Genomic DNA, 20164 nt, shown 5'->3' with positions numbered 1-20164 from the left:
ACTAATCACCTTGCCTGCTCTCTTGTCTTAAAATCCAGTCTCTCGTTTTCTAAGTACAGTTGATTTTATTGAATGAATGCTGCTGTCCCATTGATCTTACTGGTGACACTGACCTAGCTCTAATGGTATGAATTTGCCCTGCTTCTGTGCTCTCCTTTCAGCAAGATCCCACTAATTCCACTTTCTAGATAAATAGGTCTCACTTGCCAAACTTGTTTACATCACATTTAAGAAATCTCTTTGGATTGATTTTGACTTTCTGCAATGGAAAAACAGAACGCCTAGTGTTCCGAACTGAACAGAAATAAGGGTACACTTTGAAACACTGGAGAAGCTTTCCCGCTGGTAAGATGCCAGCTCCAAGACTTGTCTATTCACATGACACCAAAACAAGACACTTTACATTTAAAAAAAAAAAAAAAAGAATTTGCTGGTTGCACAGCCCTCAGGAGAAGGGCAAGCCACATTAACATAAAATACCATATCCAAGTAATGAAACAAGAAGCTGCTGCGTGGGGAGGAGTCATCTACCATTGTCTCTGCACTGAGCGTGGGGGCGGGGCAGGAGGGGGCAGGGGGCAGTGCAAAAAGAAAAATTACAGAGCTAGATCTATAGGCTTGACTAAGAGCTTCTAGCCAGAGAGGAATGTGAAGCTCTAGAATGCAGCTTCAATCAAATGCTAGAGTCAGTCTCACAAATCTGTAAGAACAGAATAAGTGAGGCTCGGGAAGCTGGCTGGCCTGGAAGGTTTGGAAGATCTGTGCTTTGTTAACATTACAGAATGGCTCCTGGCGAACTGCAGAAATCTACTTGTATGCAAGAGATAAAAGGAGAGAGGACATAGGAAAATAAAAGGAACTGCTTGGATTGCAGAGTAATATCCTAAAGGGTTGAAAATAGAAATGCTTGTCCATAAAGAACTACCCACTGAGCTCTTTGCTTAGGTATAATCCCATGGATTCAGGGTAAAGGTACTGACATACCGAACTTAAATGCAACATTCTCATTGGTTTTACATTATTAAAATGCAAGGTTATAGAATGGTAAAGTTCCCTCGTTGCTAATCAACCCCCCCTCTCTCTCACTCCTCCCCCTCTCTCGCTCCCCTCTTCTCTCTCTCTGTGTGCGCATGTGCATGCATACTGGGAATGGAAACTAGGGCCTCACACATACTTACAGCCCCAGAAACTTTTTGAAAGAAAGAAACCCTCCTCTTTTTGAAGCTCTTCATTAGCCATAACCAGTCTGCCTGGCCTTTCCTTATTTCTTCTTCCCATGTGCTGCCTGTGTGCGCATGTGCACAAGTGAGGTTCCTTACCTTCATTAATTCATATAACTATCACTGCCAAAGAGCCATGAAGACCTCATATTGGGAAAATAGAATGAGATTTGCTCATTATCACAAGTTTTCAAAAATCAACTTTTTGTTTCAGATGATTCCAAATTCTCAGAAGCTGTGCAGACCTTGCTCACATGGATAGAGAGGGGAGAGGTAAACCGCCGCAGTGCCAACCACTTCTATTCCATGATCCAGTCAGCCAACAGCCACGTCCGCCGCCTGGTGAACGAGAAAGCTGCCCATGAGAAAGAGATGGAAGAAGCAAAAGAGAAGTTCAAGCAGGCCCTTTCTGGAATTCTCCTTCAATGTAAGTGGAAGTTATAGTTCTGCTGGAAGGCTGAGAGAGCCTTCACTTAAGCACCACTTCCCCTACACAGGATCCCAGGCCTACAGAGCTATCTTTTTCAAGTGCCAAGCAAGATGACCTTCCTAACTACCTTGTAGGCTCTCCGTATGGCAGTGGTTCTCAGCCTTCCTAATGCTGTGACCCTTTAATAGAGCTCTTCATGTGCCAACCCCAACCATAAAATCATTTTTGTTGCTACTTCATTACTGAAGCTTTGCTGCTGTTATGAATCTCAGTGTAAATATATGATATGCAGGATATCAGAAGTGCCGCCATCAAGGGGGTTGTGACCCACAGGTTGAGAACCACTGCTTTCTATGGACAACTTGAAAAGCTCTAATCAGAGGCCATGTGTTAGCATCCCATGTCTCCATTTTCTCTGCTTTAGTTTCTTCAGCTTTGCAGAAGCACTGGGATAGAGATGAGCCACATCCTTTCACAACGCTGGTCCTCAGTGGAGGATTAGATATTTTATTACTGACGTTGGAGTATGATAAGACTTTATAGCTGCATTTCTTCAGATTTGCATGATTATCCTCATGTAATATGCTTTCAGGAACTTGTAGTAATAAATACGATTATATTTTCCCAAGATGATTGCATGAGAAAATAAATTTGCTACTTCTATAATTTCAATTTAGTTTTCTTTCTTCCATTATCTTCACTAGATATGATAGGCAGCATAGAGCTGGTGAAAGCCACTGAAATGGCCATTCTTCAGTTAGATCACTTCAGATCTCCCCAAGTTCTCTTAAATCAGATACATCAGATAAATTCTCAAGCAATGTTTGTTTGTTTGTCTGTTTACCATGTAACAGAATTATATGATCACATCTTTTCAATAAGGAACTATATTCAACTTAAGAATCAGGGCAGTTTTATGATTTTGCTTTTAAGCAATTATGGTCCACTCTTCCTCTACTTTTTCCTCCATACTTGACTCATACATAAGTGGGATTAAGGAGTTCTGCCATTTCCAACCATATTTTGGAAGTATATATGGACATAAAATCCAAGAGGGGAAGGTACCTATCTTCAGGACTTAAGAATAAGTAGAAAAAGAAAGCAGCAAGAGTTGGGAGAACCCGTAAATTGTTAGAACACAATGAAGACATGACTGTAAAGAAAAAATCCTATCTCTGGATTTTCTTTCTGTGAAAAACAAAGGTTCTTCTCCTGCCTTTCTTTTTCATATCCCAGCTTCACTTCACTTGAGCCAGAGAGATGGCTCAGCAGGTTAAAGTGGATGCCTCCAAGTGTAACAATTGAAGTTCAATCCACAGAACCAACATGGTGGGGTGAAAAGACTGGCTCCCGAAGGCTGTCCTCTGTCCTGTGTGGGTGGGGATTGCACGTGCACACATGCGCGCACGCGCGCGCACACACACACACACACACACACATACAGAGAGAGAGAGAGAGAGAGAGCACTATAGAGAGACAGAGACAGAGAGTTTATAAGTTTTCTCTTGAAATGATTAATGGAAACCCCACAAATATTTGTGTGTATTTCCACTTTTAATATTCTAAGGGATCTTGAAAGATATTCTCTAGGACTACATTCACAAAGATTTGTCTCATAGATTTTTCTCTAGTCAACAAGCCTATGTAGGTGTACATAACCTAGATGCTATTGTTTTATATTTAGATTTAGATTTCTGGTTAAGCATACCTTAAAGTGATGGAAACATATATTCCTTAAAGTTTAGCACTCCAGCTTATTTCATATGGCTACTTAATAAAATGAGACAGTGAATATGAATCATATATGTATAAAATGATGTAATGAAACCCATTGTTTTATATATTATCTACAAATTAATTTAAAATAATACTAAATAAATTAAATAGAAAGACCCAGTAGTGTAGTTGATAGTATAGTTTGCTTCTATGCTATGCAAACTTAGTAGCACTCAAGTAGATACAAATATGGAGCCTAAAATACATTTATTTTTGACTCTTGACCTTTTCTTTGCCTAAATGAATATAAAGTTTTTGTATTAAAAACTTTGTTCAGCATCTCAGCCCAAACTGGGAGATTCTTCTTAATGTATATTGATGTCTCTTTCCTTGAGTCTCTTTTAAAATCATAGTAGCCATTCTGATTTGAGTGTGCACTGCCCCCATAGGCTCATGCTCTTGAACTACTTGGTGCTACGTTGAAAGTTGTGGAACTTTAAGGAGATCAAGACTCCCTGGAGGCAGAAGGTCACTGAGAGTAGCTGTGAAGTTTTAGAGTCCTGCCCCATTTCCTGTTTGCTCTGGGCTTCTTGACATACATACACTGGGTACCTCACACTCCTTCCACCATGCTTTCCATGCCATAAGTAACTGTATCCCTTCTTAAACTTTGAGGCAGAAGAGACCCTTCCTTCCTTGCTTGCTTTGCTTCTTGTCAGAATTTTAGCCCAGCCACGAGAAAAGAAACCAATACAGTACCTCAGCGCATGTAGCCACCTCCAAGTACAGCCACAGCCTGGTTTGTGTCATAACGACTTGACAAAACAATCCTCATGTATCTCTTTTTTTTTCTCTCACTTTCCGTCCCTGGATGATGATTTGGCCTGATCTGACTGCCGATTTGATACTGCAGTTGAGCAGATAGTAGCTGTGTACCATTCCGCTTCCAAACAGAAGGCATGGGACCACTTCACAAAAGCCCAACGTAAAAACATCAGTGTTTGGTGCAAACAAGCTGAGGTTGGTAACTTTCTACTCTGGTTGCTCCTCATGGGGACAGTTTTCTTCCTTAACAAGTTATTGATTTGGAGTTTAACCAGAATTAAATAGTGCTAAGCTCCCATGGTCACAACAAGGCCCTAATGAAACACTGAAATGTAGTCTATACCCTGTCAACATCAAAACCACCTGCTGTCAAAGGGGTAATAAATGTGCACATGTTGTCTTAAATGCATCCTGCTACCTAGATATCTTAGTAGTGAAAATGTGCTGGGATAATTGTAAGTTTTACTTCTCTATACTAGCTAGTCTTGGGTACAGTAATAATTACTGACCTGTGCTTCTAGTGTCAGTAGCGTCAGGGCTGTCTTCCATTTATTAGAGTGCTTGACAGTCGAGGCTACATGCTGTCTGCTGCTATGTTGAATCAAGGAAATTTCTGAGCTTCTTTTATCAAATCTGTTTGGCTGTCTGTATAGCTGGAAGATTTAAAGGAAAGAGAGGGCTGCGAGTTCACATCAAGGTCGACACACAGCCTTCCAGTTTTGTTCAAGTAAATCTTTAGCATAACACTCTAATGTGTGTAATATGATTGGTTCAATAGCCTGAATCTGGATGGGAAGCATGTGGAAGGCTTGTGTTTGCTAAGTTCCCCCAAGTTCTTCTGTACCTACAGGAAGTGTCCTTCCTGGGGCCTGATATTTTTGTCTATATAAATAGAAACTTTTTCGACTTCATTTATGGTTCATTTGGCCATTCTGGTAACAAATTTATTATATCCATAGGTCAAATTCTCATGTTCCTGTTTCTCTTTTGCCATGCTAGTAATTAAACTCAGGCCCTTATACATTAGACAGACATTTTCCCAACTTTGAACTGGTTATCTTGCCTTCAGAAGCCTTACATTCCATGTGTAGTGCAGACCAGTATAAACTGAGTGTCCAACAAGAAATCAGATATCAGCTTTTGTTCCATTTGTAGCTTTGTGGACTGAGCAAGTTATTCAGCATATCTTGGTCCCTATTTCTTTCCCTGTTAATTGGTAATGATGATAATAATGAAACCAATTTTATAAGATTAAATGTTTAAGAAATGTATAAGCAGTTTGAAAATGTACCTGGTGTTATTTCAGTGTATTATTAACAACTCAATGAGGGAATAATGAGTAAGTGTAGAATCCATGTTTTACATGTAATAAAACTGAAATGCAAATTGTTAAATGATTTCACAAGTAGGAAGTAAAGTAGACATTACTGTCCTCTGATCTCGGCTATAGACTTGTATGTCATTTTGAGCAAGTCGTCAGGACTCTGTGAGACTCGGTTTCCTATCCTTTGAAGTGAAGGCGATATTCACTCCACTCTGGCCTTCTGTGGGCAGCTAAGACAGTTTGTATGGGAACAGCTTAAACCCTTGATAACTTTTTAAGGGAAAATACTCCTGGCCCTAAACTTGTAGTCTGTACAATCTCACTTCTAGCTCAGCAGAGAGAACTGGGAGTCAGTGAGAAATCTTTTGATGACATCTGTCCAGTGAGTATACAGAATTACACAAAGCTAACAATGCCTTCATTAATTTTAGATTACTAGCATCATTTGTTACCCAAATATTTTCAATTTTGGAAAGGTTTTAGATTGGAGATTTGGTAGATTAGTAATTCTTACTCTGTATTAAATAGCTTCCTTCCCTTTGATACAAGTAATCCTGCAACCCTTCTAGAGATTTGATGGTCTAACTTGTGCAAAATTTTAAGGAACGCCCTGCCAGTGCATAGAAGGAAGAGACTGACTTTCTGAGGCAACACTTGTTTTGTTAACTATGTGGCAATAAAATATTCCCCAGAGTACACACTTGTAATCAGAGCAGGGTGAGGCAGGAGGATCATGCATTCATTCAGTGCCAAACTATATAGTAAACCCTGGTCTCAAAGAATTTCCCCACCAATTCTTTATCAAGGCTCTATATATACCAAGCATGGCTACCTAGGGAATATATGCTTTATACTTAAATTAGGGCCATAGTAAAGATAGCTATTGTAGTGAGCTGGACATTTTTCCACAGCTATGGAGAATTGAGCATCATAGACCCCATTATACAGTATTATTGTAAAGCCTCAGCACCGTGATGGTGATAAGATACACCAGCAGCTTGATTTGCCAAGAGCTACAGTTGTAATCTCTGCCTTATTGGCCAATTTTTTCCCTGTGTATTTGATTCGATTAAATCCAAGCCTACCTTCCTCAATCTTGGTAACTAAAATTACTACTGACAGTGATACATAGCACGCTCATGACTTTCATCTGGTTTTACATTCAACAGTGAGACAAATCACATGGCCTTCCTCTGAGCTTGCCTTCCCTAAATCCAAAGAGTTCTTCCATTTTATATTGTTGTCTCATGAACTGCAGTTTGATTTCCCTACTGTTTTTGTTTTTTCTCTCAACTCTGCAAATTCTCCACCAATACCAGACCACTGAGAAGACTCATAAGATATATGGGAAAGTGTCCTCTTAAGATATGGATGCCGCCTTTAATCCCAGCACTCGGGAGGCAGAGGCAAGCAGATTGATGTGAGTTCGAGGCCAGCCTGGTCTACAAAGCAAGTCTAGGACAGCCAAGGCTGCACAGAGAAACCCTGTCTCGAAAACAAACAAACAAAAAGATGTGGGTGCTTTTTAGCATCCCACTGAAAATCAGAGAACAACTCAGAACTTAGGTGTTTCATCAAGTTAGAAGTTTTGACAACCTCTTACCATCAGCTGGTGGAAGCCTTGAGTCAGAAGGTACCCATTCCTTGTTTAACTGCCATGCCCCTACCAGTATTCTTATCTGCTGAGTGACAGGTAGAGCATGAACTTAGAAAAAGACACATCTTGGAAGACCTATGGTATACTATGCCAAGATGACTAGTTTCATAATGAGTCCTTTTAATTGCTTTACTTTTCTGGTTATATGTCTGTGAGGCTGCTAGTAATGACTCTGGAAGAGATGCTAAGAGAAGGCTGAATCCCCTCCTCTTACTCCAAGTTGATGCCTACAGTCACATTTGTATACACTACAGGGACTCTTTGTCACAGAATTATCTGAAAATCTGTGTTTCTTTCACACTGGCCTACACTAGGTACTACACCTTGGTAATGTATAAAAAATAGAATCACAGCCATAAACATTGACACAATAGTCTCTTGCATCCTTCCTCATAGAAAGTTTTACACCACTGAGCTGAGAGAAAGGGACTTTAGTGATTGTAATTGACAAAATAACCTTTTATTTACTTCCATTTCATACACTGAAGAACTGTTTGCAGGTGGATAATGAAGTCATCTGGGCACCCTTGTATTAGTACTCACTTGCATTAAGACTGGCTGTTGGCCTTCAGCCATCCAAAAGCTGCTAACCTATCTTTGCATCAACCTAATTTGTATTTCCATTATTTACCATACAAGAGACAAAGCTGTGTTTGTGAGCTGCTTCATTTTATTAAATGATATCTGAGAACCAAATTGTTATGTGAGTGTACGAGCTACTTATTTCCCTAGCCTCTGTTCTTTTCCATTCCCTTATGACTCCTTTCCTACCATGTTTCTTGTTAATGTTGAAAAATATATAGGTTAGTAGGATCTTGTTACACATTTAATAAGGAGTGTTGATATTCTGGAAATCGTGTTCCTATCATAAAACATGAGTAAGATCAATTTTAGTCCACATAAAATTTTGTGAAACTATGGTTAAATAATTAATGTATAATGATTTATGATTTGCTTACTTTGTAATAAATCAAAGATGTCAACTGGTACAAAGTGATTCTTTGCATGCATTTACTTCTGTCTCTGGTTTGTTTCATTCTATCTGAAAATGGATTTTGTCCTACATTGTGAAGCAGTGTGAATTTCTAAGTTTCAGAAAAGGCTGCCACCATTAGGGTATTCTCAGAGCCACTACAGTGCCATTTCAGAAATCACTACCTGTTCATTGTTGAAATGAGATGTACCACATGTTCACAGTAGGCCAAAGGATGCCATAGGAAATTTGGGGCCACTTATTTTTTAAGAAGTATTCTGTCAGTGACATATCTCAGTAGATTTCATGTAGTGATTAACACATGCAAATTACTGAAAATGTTTTTGCATGTCATTACCATATTTTGGTTGCAGTACCGTATCGAGATGTCACAGTAAGAAACGGAGCAAATCTGAGAGGCAGCTATTACTTTTGATGTTTGTACTTCAGTGGCTAAGAATCCACTCCCTACCTGCACCTAGCCCTAAGCTATTTAGAACGCCTTTTGGGGTACATGCCACCTAACAGTCTTTTACTCTGAAAGTCTTTGTAAGAGTTTGCTTCTCTAAGATTTTCTGATCTAACCAGACAATGCAGAAAAGAAGTACAAAGTTCTTTAATGCTAAGGTTTTCCAAGAATTAACAAAATCTTACTTTTCTTAGAAGTATTGTCATTTACCAAATGGTCCTTCTACATTTCCTGTAATACAATACCCCATAGCCTCTGCTGTTCTCTTTGCTTTTGCTCCACTTGTGTGAGTTAGTATTGGGTATAAGCCTTGGGTTTTTGTAGCTAAGGAATTTAATAGTGTATAGAGCAGTCCACTAATTAACTTAGAAAACACTTCCCCTGGGTTTTTTTTTTATTCTCATTTTATTATTAGCAAAAATAACTGGTGATTCTTGTCCCTGAGGTATTTTGAAGAATTTAGGTAAAAATTGCCCCTAAATATGTAATAGTTCTAAGGGCATTTGAAACTGTGAAAGATCTATAGTTAAGGCAAAAAGATGCTTTGTACATGCCGTGAAGCTGCAGGACAGGTCTTAGTTTTAAGATCTTGCTGCCCTGGGATATTTCCCTACAATGAACACAATTTACTCTCTTGAGAAACATAATAACTTTATCAGTGTTAGTGACGTATGAGTTGAGAGTTGATCTCTGATTATACCCTGTGACAGCCTACATTTTTGTTAGAAATCTAGAAAGCCACAGGTTTTCATGATACAGTAAACTGTACAATATTTGCATTTGCCAGTGTGTCAAACTTTGTTACGATCACCTTCTAGTAACAGCTCTGATGAAAATTGAAACTAAATCTCATGAGATAGAGTGCAGTCACAGGAATGAGAAATTCCCTTCCCTTCCTGCCCTCTATGCAATGCATCTGAATAAGACATAGCACATTTTTTATGACACAGCCCTTTAAAGTTCATTTATCACAAGCAAGTCATTATGTTCTGCTGTTTTAAATAAAGTCCCTGCTACATGGGAGGTACTATGCTAGCATCTGATTTTTCTGCTACTTCTTAACAATCAGTGATGATACTAAATAGCTCACTTTTTAAAGAGTCCTTCATTTAGTGTTAATGAAAACTTAACTGGAACTAGAAATTAGTTTTCCTGGTAAAGGAATAAAAATGAGAACATTAGGACAGTGACTATAGTGTTATCAGTAAATGCATTTGAAGGTCAGACATGGTAGCACACACCTTTAATCCTAGCACTCAGGAGGCAGAGTCAGGTGGATCTCTTAAGTTTGAAGCCAGCCTGGTCTACAAAGTGAGCTCTAAGGCAGCCAGGGATACCCAGAGAAACCTTGTCTCAAAAAAAGAGGGAATGGGAGAGGAGAAAGAAAGAGACAGACAGAAGAAATCCATTTGAAATAAGCATACTTTTTATAAATGGGATAAGTTTATCAGACAACTTTGGATGTTTCCTGTATTAAAACCCAGTAGGAGTTAACCTAGGTAGGGCATCCCCAGCTTAGAACCTAGGAAATTAATAACAATCCAATGGTGTCTTATGTGATTGCAAGATGCTGCAAAATGCATAGCTCTTCTTCCTATTGTTTAGTATATGTGTATATGTATTTGTAGGTGTGTGTGTGTGTGTGTGTGTGTGTGTGTGTGTGTGTACTCAAAGGCCCAAGGACCATGTGGGATGTCTTTCTCAATTGTTTCTGCACTTTATTTTTTGAGAGTGTCTCACTGAACCTGGAGCTTGCTGATTCAGCTAGACTGCCTAGCCAGCAAGTCACAGAATCCTCCTTCCTCCACCTCCCTAGCACTGGGACTACACACTGTACCAGGATTTTTACCTGGGCCCTGAGTATCTAACTCAAGTCCTCACATTTGCATGGCAAGCACATCTCTAACTGAGCCATTTCCATAGCCCCTCCTTTTAAAATTTTTAAAGAGTCTTTTTCCAATGTGCGTTTGACCATTTCTAATGATCATCATGGCTTCCCCAGCTTCCTTTCAGCCGGGAAAAGCTATAACTCTTTTGATGAGGACTTGTTACATTTATTTATATCAGAAAACATACTTATTTTATCTTCATTCTTGAAATTTTCTACAAAGGTAAAATTCCAAATAAGTAGATATTTTAATTTCGCCACAAAGTTTCATGCAATTGTTTCACTCTTGCTTTTCCTCTCTGTATACTGTAGTTTTGTCCTCTCGCTCCTTTTAAGAGTTTTTCACTGTCTTTAATTTTCTGTCTGGACTATGATGTTCCTAGACACACTTTTATTTACATAGGTCCTGTCTTGGGTTCACTAGGCTCCTTGGATAAGTGGATTAATACCCTTAGTCAAATGTAAGAATGCATCAGCCACTATTTCTTCTGTCCTAACTCTCTTTCTGGAATTACAGGCACATGTAGGTTTCAACTTTATATTCAATCCCACAATTTCCTAAGGCTGTGTTGTATCCATCTCATTCTTTAGATAGGGTGGTGTGTATGCATTATTCTGTCAGTACCCTATAAGTCCCTCAAATGGGCTTATAGGCATCTTTCTCTGAAGAGCTTTCCTCACACCCAGAAGTTGGGTTTCTGGAAAAAATCTCCACAGTGAATTTCAACCCATTTCTGGTAACTCAACTTTGTGAGTCATAGAAATGTAGTGTTGAACAGGAACTACTTAGCCTGGGTTAGTATGAGCATGTGGGTGTGAGTGTGCACACATATATATGCATGTGTGTGTGTGTTTCTTGTTCATGTTACATCTTAGTTATGCTAGCTGTTCTTGCATCTGCTGTTTTCTTACTTTGTGGAGTGACTTTTATCACCTAATCAATTCCTCATCCCACTCTTGTGGTAAAAAAAAAAATCTTCACATTATTTCTTGATTAAAATTTTGTTCTGCTGATTGAACTCTATCACTAGATGTTGAAAATCATTTTGTTAAAATTTTTACTAAACAAAAATACGTGGAAGAAAGTGACAACAACAACTTAAAGGTATACAATAAGAATTTTTGTTTAATGTTGAAAATTAAGGAACTTTTTGCCTCTTAGTTCATTATTTCCAGACAGAAGAATTTCTGTCCTCTTTTATTTTAAGCTAAATGAATCTGTGGTGATTATTTGAAGTCTCTAACATCCTGATGAGATTCCCTATCTTTTTATTCAATATGAACATGATTTCTTTAGGCCAACAGGATAGTTAAATAGCTACTTTGATTCTTTGTTTGCTGAGTATCATACCCGGATTATTTCAAGGTTGGACTCTATTGTTCTTTTTCTGGAAAATGTAGTCTCTACCTAATTCCAAAGATGCCCAGTGATTTTGGTGGTTATACTAGATATGAATATTACAGTGTAAAAATTGTGGACTCTGATATGGTCTTCCAAAATTTTGACCTAGTATACTTTTATTTAAATGATCAATTTAATGTTCGTATTCAAGCTAGAGGTTTCTATCTATTGGATAACTGTTCCAATAACAATATCACTCCTTTAGCCTTAGCTAAGCTACTTGGAATCCATGTGCTTCTTTGATTGAGAACAAATTTTGTATGCAGACTGTAAAGAATCTGTATACATGGTGTGTGTGTGTTTGTGTGTGGGGGTGTGGCTGTGGGTGTATTTATGTATGTATGTCTCTCTCTCTCCCTCCACTTTCTCCTCCCCTTCCTCCATGCTGTCCTCTTCACACACATATGTTTCTTCTTTCTAAAGTTCCTTCTTTACTTTCCAGTGGCTGTTTTTCTGCTAACCACTCTCTTCCAGCTATTTAGGCCACAAAGGTTGGGTTTTCTACTAGAAATTTAACTACCATGTGACTAACTCTGATCTTCTCTCAAGCTAAAAGGCCTTGTAAAACCTGAGAAACTTGTCCATACGTTTTTTTTTTTTTTTTTTTTTTTTTTGCTTCTTCCAAATGCCAATTCTTTGTCATAATATCCCTACATTTGTTCACTCTCCAATAACATCAAGTAGTTACACATTTTTTTCTGTCCAAATACTATAGTTATTATCCATGAGAGATTTAGTCTAGTAAAGGTTTAATCTTAACAGTTCATTTTTGCTGTATCTTTTCAAACTCCAAAATCTTGTTTTAGAGTTCCGTTCAGTAGAGCTATTGGAGGAGAGGAAATAGCTAGCATCAAAATTCAAGTGGCTGGAGATGCACACAAGTAAGATGTGAAGAGTCTTTCATGGCCAACAGAACTTCTAATATGGAATGACTCTAAGAATCCTAAGCTGCTAATGCTCTGGGTCTGCAAAGAAAGCTCAACATTTTTCAGGCCACACACACACTAAAAAGCATACCTTTTAACCTTAGGAAATTCGCAACATTCATAATGATGAATTAATGGGAATCAGGAGAGAAGAAGAAATGGAAATGTCTGATGATGAAATAGAGGAAACAACAGAAACAAAAGAAACGGAGGAATCAGGTAATGATAATTCTGGATTGTTCTATGTAATAACCATTTACTTGCAGTGGCAATATTCTCAAGCCTTTAACACAGGTAAGATGATGTATATACATCAACCCATCAGACTGGATACCAGATAGAAAAAAATTAATGGGACTATATGAGTAAACACTGGCTAAATATCAAAACCTGTGTCTATAGGGTTTTCTATGGTCTTCATGTATCCCCTTTTCAATTGAAGTGCCTGTTTTCAAATGTGCACTTTTTAAAAAAGAAAAAGAAAAAAGTAGACATTTAGGTAGCATTGATCCATATTTGATTTAGATTTACTAATACTCTCTACAACTGTGTGAAAGCATATGCGTAAATGCGAGATTGCATATACATTCTACCCAAATTAGTAACAGATAGATATATAATTTAAATGTTAGCAAAATATATGTACCAAAGTACAAAAAGAAAAATACAAAAAATGATTATATAATTTAAGAGAAACTGTCAAGAATTTTTAGGGGCTGGGAATGACTCACTCGGTTAAGTGCTTATCATGAAGACCTGACTTTGGATCTCTAGTATCCATATAAAAATTAAAAATTGGCCACTGTGGCACACACCTGTGATCCCAGTGCTGAAGAGACAGAGACTAGAGTATCCCTGAAACTTGCTGGCCAGCCAATCTAACCAAATCCGTGAGCTCCAGGTTTAGCAAGAAACCCTGTTTCAGGACACAAGGTAGAGAAAGAAACCTAGCATTAATTTCTACTTCCACATGTCCATGTACATGCATGAACACACAGTAACACATACACTATTACAGTTACTTTCCAAATATATTGAGAACCAAATAAAATCCCACAAATAGTAGTCTGGGTGAAGGTTTTCATTCTAATCTCGTATAGTCAGGAGCTCACAGTAAGAAAGAAGCTATGGTGTTGATACCCAGTAGGCCTGTAGGGTAAGCTTCTTGAACAATAAGACATCACCTTACTGATCAGTTTCAGCATAAATTATCATGAAGGGAAGATCCTTACAAAAGTGAATACCTGCCACCAGATCAGTGTTTTTCATGTAAAACATTGCAAACAATCATAGGACTTTAATTATAGGGAAGCACAGTAGGAAAAAGCATTGAGCTGGAGAGATGGCTCAGTATGTAAGACCATTTGCTGTGCAAACATGAAGACCTGAGTTCGAACCCCCAATAACCACATGAAAAATCAATCATGGCCATGGACACCTGTAACCTCAGCATGTGAGCAGGTAAGGGATGCTCACAAGAAGATCACTGAAAAACAATAGAGCAAAATATCAAATATACTTCTCTGGCCTCTATGTGCACAGGTCGTTGTGCACACCCCCACACACATGTAATATACCACATACACCCTCATTTTTTAAATCAAAAACCAAAGCCTAAAGTTCAAATACCTGATTTCTAGTCTCAGACCTGGGAGAGACTTTTCTCCCACTGGCAGTCATCTTCCATTTCATAACAACTAAGTTGGATTTTGTAGTGATCAGATTAATTCATTCAGTCATTTCTTAGCTATGATATGTCAAGCAAGTTGTAAACATTGGAAATATATAAATAATTTAATGTCTCTCTCATGTGATATGGGAACATACTGATTGACCAAAACTCAAATCTGCAATTCCCAGTTCCAGTGTTTATGTATTGAAGTCAGAGGCTCTAGTCTCCTGTGAGGGATCTTAGAATCTTCACTACATAAACAGAAATTCTTACAGAAAGAAGCACCATCAAGTCAGCCGTTTTAAAGGCATCCGTTAGCTGTTGCACTGGGATTTCCTCTGTTTTTGTGATACACTTGATCCATGAATATACAAGCTACTGTCTGTACTACATACTTTATAAGCAGTGGTTAGCATTCCAGAATAGTGAATTGCTGCAAATAAATGCTGCAAACCTATAGCCAAATAAAAGAAAGACTGTAGTAGTAGTAGTAGTAATAGTAATAATAATAATAATAATAATAATAATAATAATAATAATAATAATAATAATAGAGCTATGTGACTTATTATAACTGGTAGGCTTGACTCCACCTCAGTATCTCCAGCATCATATACACTGTTTGTACATTGTTATAGTGGAATAGATGCAACCTAAGCTTGAGCATCCACTTGATGGATTGTAGAGTTTGAGAAGTTACTGAGGGAAGTGTGGGGTATGTGGGAAATTCATATTGAATGCGCTTACTAGGGATATATAATTGCATTTTGCTTCTGTATCTCCTCTGAGTTAAAAGCTGTATTGGCTACTGCACAGAATCTTATTCGTTTAGAGACTTGAAACTCCCTGACAGATCATCTTATAGCTATTTTCTTTCCTGTTCCACATGCCAGGATGCTGCTTTGTCAAATAAAGCTATCTACAATAGACTTAATGGGGCTTACCAAATAGCTTTTCTCCCAGAAGGTTTCAATTCATTTTAATTCAAGGACTTTTGTGCATTTTTCTTCCCCTCGATCGTATCTAATTCTGTTATCTCGCTTCTTTAGTACTCAACTGCAGAAATCCTGCTCGACGTGAGCCAGCAAGAATCTCCTTGGTTTTTATCTAAATCAGCTACATGTTTTAGCTATCACTTGTTTCCAATTAAAAGCTTAAGGGAGTAGATCTCCGAGTTGTTGTTTTCTCTCACTGTGCTTCCCAAATTTGATTCCAGGAACCTATAGTGAATCCCTCGTTATCTTTTACCTCTCAAACAAAGTAAAAACTAGTTAACTTATCTTGAAGTGCCCCAGAATTTCTGTTCTTCTAGAGACTCTGTCTTCGCCTATATTTTGTGGTACTGGGCTTGCTGGAAGAAAGGACTGCTGTGACAAAAGCAATCTATTAAAAAGGAGAAATTACATCAGAGCAAATCAGATATTGCAAACTTGCTTCAACCTGTTGTTAGTCATGTGCCCAGTAAGGAGAAGAGCTAAGAGGAACAGTTCCTTTCTACATATCTATTTTGCCTTCTTCAGTTACATAGTGGTTACCAGGACTGGTCCACCTAAACCTCATTTTAAGCTTCCCTAAGGATACAAACTGTCAGTCATGAGACACACCTTCTACCATGAAGAATGTATTTTATATGTAATATTTGCTGTGAGATTGAACATTAAATGTTAGCAACCCCCGTGTAACTTTGTCCACTATGGATATGTTAACTAGATTATATAAATCACTGTACAAAGGATACGTCTATGGAAAAACACATTGTAAACCTTGAATGAATGTGTGTGTGTGTGTGTGTGTGTGTGTGTGTGTGTGTGTGTGTGTGTGTTTTATCGGTCATACCTCAATAAAGCTGAAAGAAATTAAAATTAAAAAAATATTTATGAGATACAGAGCATCTGATCCAGTAGGTCTTTAATGAAGTTTCAGAAGCTTCAATTATTTAGATTCTGGTAGTTATGGGACCATATTTGGAAAACACTAGAATAGACAAATTCTCCTTGATTGTTCTATCCAAAATATTCTCTTCCTTGTTTCCTCTTCCCCATCCTCTACCTTCCACTATTCTCATTTTATGGATTTGACCAATTAATTATTTCTATTCCTGCAAGCTGCCAAAAATATTAATATAAATGTGTATAAATTTGCATACATTAAACAACGTACTTACTGATAACCTAGAAAGTGTTGATTAGAATCCAGCCTGGGCAAGAGTTATCAGTGCGATCCAGAGTAGTCACAGGCAGTAACAGTTGTTCAGGGCCTTGAAGGAGGAACAAGTTTGGATAGGAAGAGCAAAGGTAACAGAGCATCCAGATGGTGTGCGAGAGTAGAAAACGTAGTGAGGCACTGATGCAAAGAGGCAAGGTATGTGTTGAGGGATAAAAGATTGGGTAGGCACAGCAGGCCTAAAGTCTGGAGGAGAATGCATTCTAGGCTTATATACGGCATTGGAAGCAACGCAGTATTATAAGCACATCAGACCATAGCACTACTATGAGGGAAGCAACATGACATCCAGGTTTTAGAAGATAGTTTTAGAAAAATGACCAGACAGATTCTGTTATCGGAATAGAATTGTGAAATGATGAAGACTGGCTAGAGTGATAACACTCAGATGGAGAAAGATGACAGCAGAAGTTGCTAGAGTCGTTCATAGAGGAAAAGACTCTAAAAGCTGGGGTATAGAGGAAGAAAAGTAAAGAGCATGGAATTGGCCTCTTCTGTAGCCTGAGAGGTGAGGAAGGAAGCAGATGAGTATATTAGTTCACTAGAGCTGGAATAGCAAAGTACTCTATAGTGAGACTTAAACAGTCATGTTTTTATTGTCTTAATTTTCTGAAGACTAGGAATATAAAATGGAAGAATCAGCAGGATTGGGTCCTTATGAAGGCCATGGGACATAATGTATTCTAGCTCCCTCCCAGTTTCCATCTGTTCGGCAGCAACCATTGGTATTCTTTGGCATAGAGATATATTACCCCAATCTCTGCCTTGATGCTCACATGAAGTCTGTCTCCATGCCCAGATTTCTCTGTTCTGTAAAGTCACACATCATATTGGATTAAGACCCACCATATTGACTGCAATGTGCCTTGGTTACGTAGGTAAATGCCCTGTTACTAAGCAAGACTGCACTCTTATAGCTGCGTCATCTTTGGGATGGTGGGGAAGAACACAGTGTACCCCACAGAACAGAGCTTACATACATGCACTGAACTTAAGGGGTTTGCTGTTATTTTGGTTTGGAGGACACCTGGGGAGGCAGGGTCTTCCTGTGAGCCCAAACTTCTCTGGAACTCACTGTGTACCCCAAATTGATCTCAAACTTGCAGTGCTCTTCCTGCCTGCCTCTTCCTCCTGCCATTTGAAATTTGATTTTTGATGTTCAATAAAAGGGCAGAGAATCATGAAGAATGTGGCTTCTAGAATACTAGAAAATGTGCAACCATTTATGGGAAATTGTGGAAATGAAGCCCTGGGGGGAGAAGGATGAAAGGGGACCCAAATTCAAATGAAGCTTATATGCTAAAGAGAATTTTCTCTGAGGTAAGAGATGGGGGAAGATGAAAGAATATCTGCAGCCCAGACTTCCGTGTATTATAAGAGATCAGTCATCCATTAGTCACAGAAGCTATTTAGAAATAAGACCACGAAGAGTGAAGATTAGATATTGAGTACATATTGTAGGAAGCACAGAAGGGAAAAAAAGGGTTGAGATCTCATCAGCAAGGGCTAACATGATTCCATGTTAATCTAGCTGCCTAGTTCCTTGGCAGCTTTAAAAGTGCTCGTAGGCCCAGGAGAAAGAGGGGAGAAAGTTGAGTCAAATGACCACAAGTTACAGGCTGGCATGGTCAGCTTAGTCAAAGGTTTTCGGGAGGCTGGAGAAATATAGGGTGCTGAGGAGTTTGTAAAGAATCTATCCAAAAAACAACAATGACAACAATTAACAGATTGGATGAAGTTGGCCACTCCGTGAGATTAAAGATTTAAGAATGAGAACAGTCTTTGAGTGATGAAAGGCAAAGAGACAACTAACCAGTAGAGATTCTATACTTGACAGAGTATATGTAGGTGTTATAGAGGGGAACCAGGGTGTCTCAGATGCATTTATTCTGCCATAAGACTGGGTTCAGTAGAAATACTGACAGATAGAGGCAAAGAGAATGAGGTTTTGTGAGATCAAGGAACCCACTTGAGATTTCGCCAGAACCACCTTGCAGCCACCTCTATCAGTTGTACTTATCTCCCCCTCTGTTGTTCGTAGCTTTTACCCTTTGAGACTTGCTGGGGCTCAGATGTTTCCTGAGCTTTGAGAGAAATGTCTCATCATTTCTTTCTCTCATCTTGTAACATTTTTTTAGCATCTCTTATAATAAAATTTCCAAGACTCACTGGTGACTGCAGTTGTTATTATTTGCTTGTTTGTTTGTTTGTTTGTTTGTTTCCTTAACACCACTGAATACTTTTAATGGCACAGAATCTATTTTGATTCTTCACTGTACAGATGCAAGTCTGAGATTTTGCTTTCAGTGGCTCTTCTATGAGTAGGTGTTCACAGCTGCCTTCATATTTTCATATTGTCACAAGAAACTGGCAGCTCTCAGATCTAAGAAGCAATTGGCATAAAGAAAAATGTTTCCCACATAGGTAGTCAGAAAAGAGAAGCTGAAAGCTAATGATGGCAGAATATGAATACATTCACCATACTGTGCTCTTCAATATCAAGACCAATGGGTTCACCTACTCAAGCATATTATTAAAAGGTAATGTTGAACTTTTCAGTGTTCTGGCAATATATAAAAGACTCCCCCACTTCAGGAATGGGCCCAATTAATATTAAGTCTGCAAAAGGAAAGACTTCCTGTCCTCATTAAAATGACAAAAGCCTGTATTTCAGAGAGTGGGAAATACATTTTTAGAGAAGCACACACCCCCAGGCTTTATAGGTGATCATTCCTTTCTTTTTTTTTTTTCTTGGTGACAGGAATAAACTGAGAAGATTATTATCTGTTCTTGCTTGCCTCCAGCTGTCTGTCAGTGCTCATCAGCCTGACCTTTCCCCCAGGCAGGACACAAGCACTCTCTCATCCTCATTTTCTCACACAGAAAATATTTTTACATTCAAAGGAGATATTATACATCTAAGCACTCTGCTGAATCTGCCCTTTCTTTGGTTGTGGCATCTTCATGTGACAAGTAGAACATGAGCATAGTCACTCTCCTGCAGTAGGTGAAGAAACAAAAGGAGGAAAATGAAATGTTACTATTTTGTTTGGAGCCATGTGGATCACCAAATGACATTCAAACCAAAGTAGAAACAAACAAGTCTCCATCTGTAGGAATTGCACTTTACAGAGGATCCTATATACTGTGCAGCCCAACTCCATCTTGAGATACTGTGTTTGGTACTGACCCAGCAAACAAGCTAAATATTGCTTCCTCTCTTTGACAGATGGTTAATGTCTTTGTTCCTATACCATTTTGTTCATATGCTAAGCACTTATATCATCTTCCTTTGGTGGTGAAGAGTATCCTAGCCACTGTGAGATAGCAAGTGAGATAATATTTAAAGGTCTAGGAACGCAAATCTCTATGTAATGGCTTTCTCTTCAAAGGCATAAATTACATATGGATACAGAAGTAATTAAAATCAGTTATAAAA

At 38.4% G+C, this 20164-nt stretch overlaps 1 protein-coding gene across 3 annotated transcripts in view; it reads left to right on the top strand.

The window, feature by feature from the left end:
- The window catches only part of Enox2 (ecto-NOX disulfide-thiol exchanger 2), a 309518-nt gene that overhangs the window by 265062 nt on the left and 24292 nt on the right, over nucleotides 1–20164 (top strand). For all 3 annotated transcript variants that reach the window (XM_051142397.1, XM_051142394.1, XM_051142396.1), the window contains 3 exons: nucleotides 1435–1647; nucleotides 4280–4386; nucleotides 12935–13049. In XM_051142397.1, coding sequence (XP_050998354.1) covers nucleotides 1435–1647; nucleotides 4280–4386; nucleotides 12935–13049 — 435 coding nt within the window. The remainder of the gene's footprint in view (nucleotides 1–1434; nucleotides 1648–4279; nucleotides 4387–12934; nucleotides 13050–20164) is intronic.

The sequence above is a fragment of the Acomys russatus genome, chromosome X (genome assembly GCF_903995435.1).
Source record: "Acomys russatus chromosome X, mAcoRus1.1, whole genome shotgun sequence".
Classification (NCBI taxonomy): Eukaryota; Metazoa; Chordata; class Mammalia; order Rodentia; family Muridae; genus Acomys; species Acomys russatus.
The sequence above is the reverse complement of the archived record's forward strand: the minus strand, read 5'-3'. Positions and strand labels throughout refer to the sequence as shown.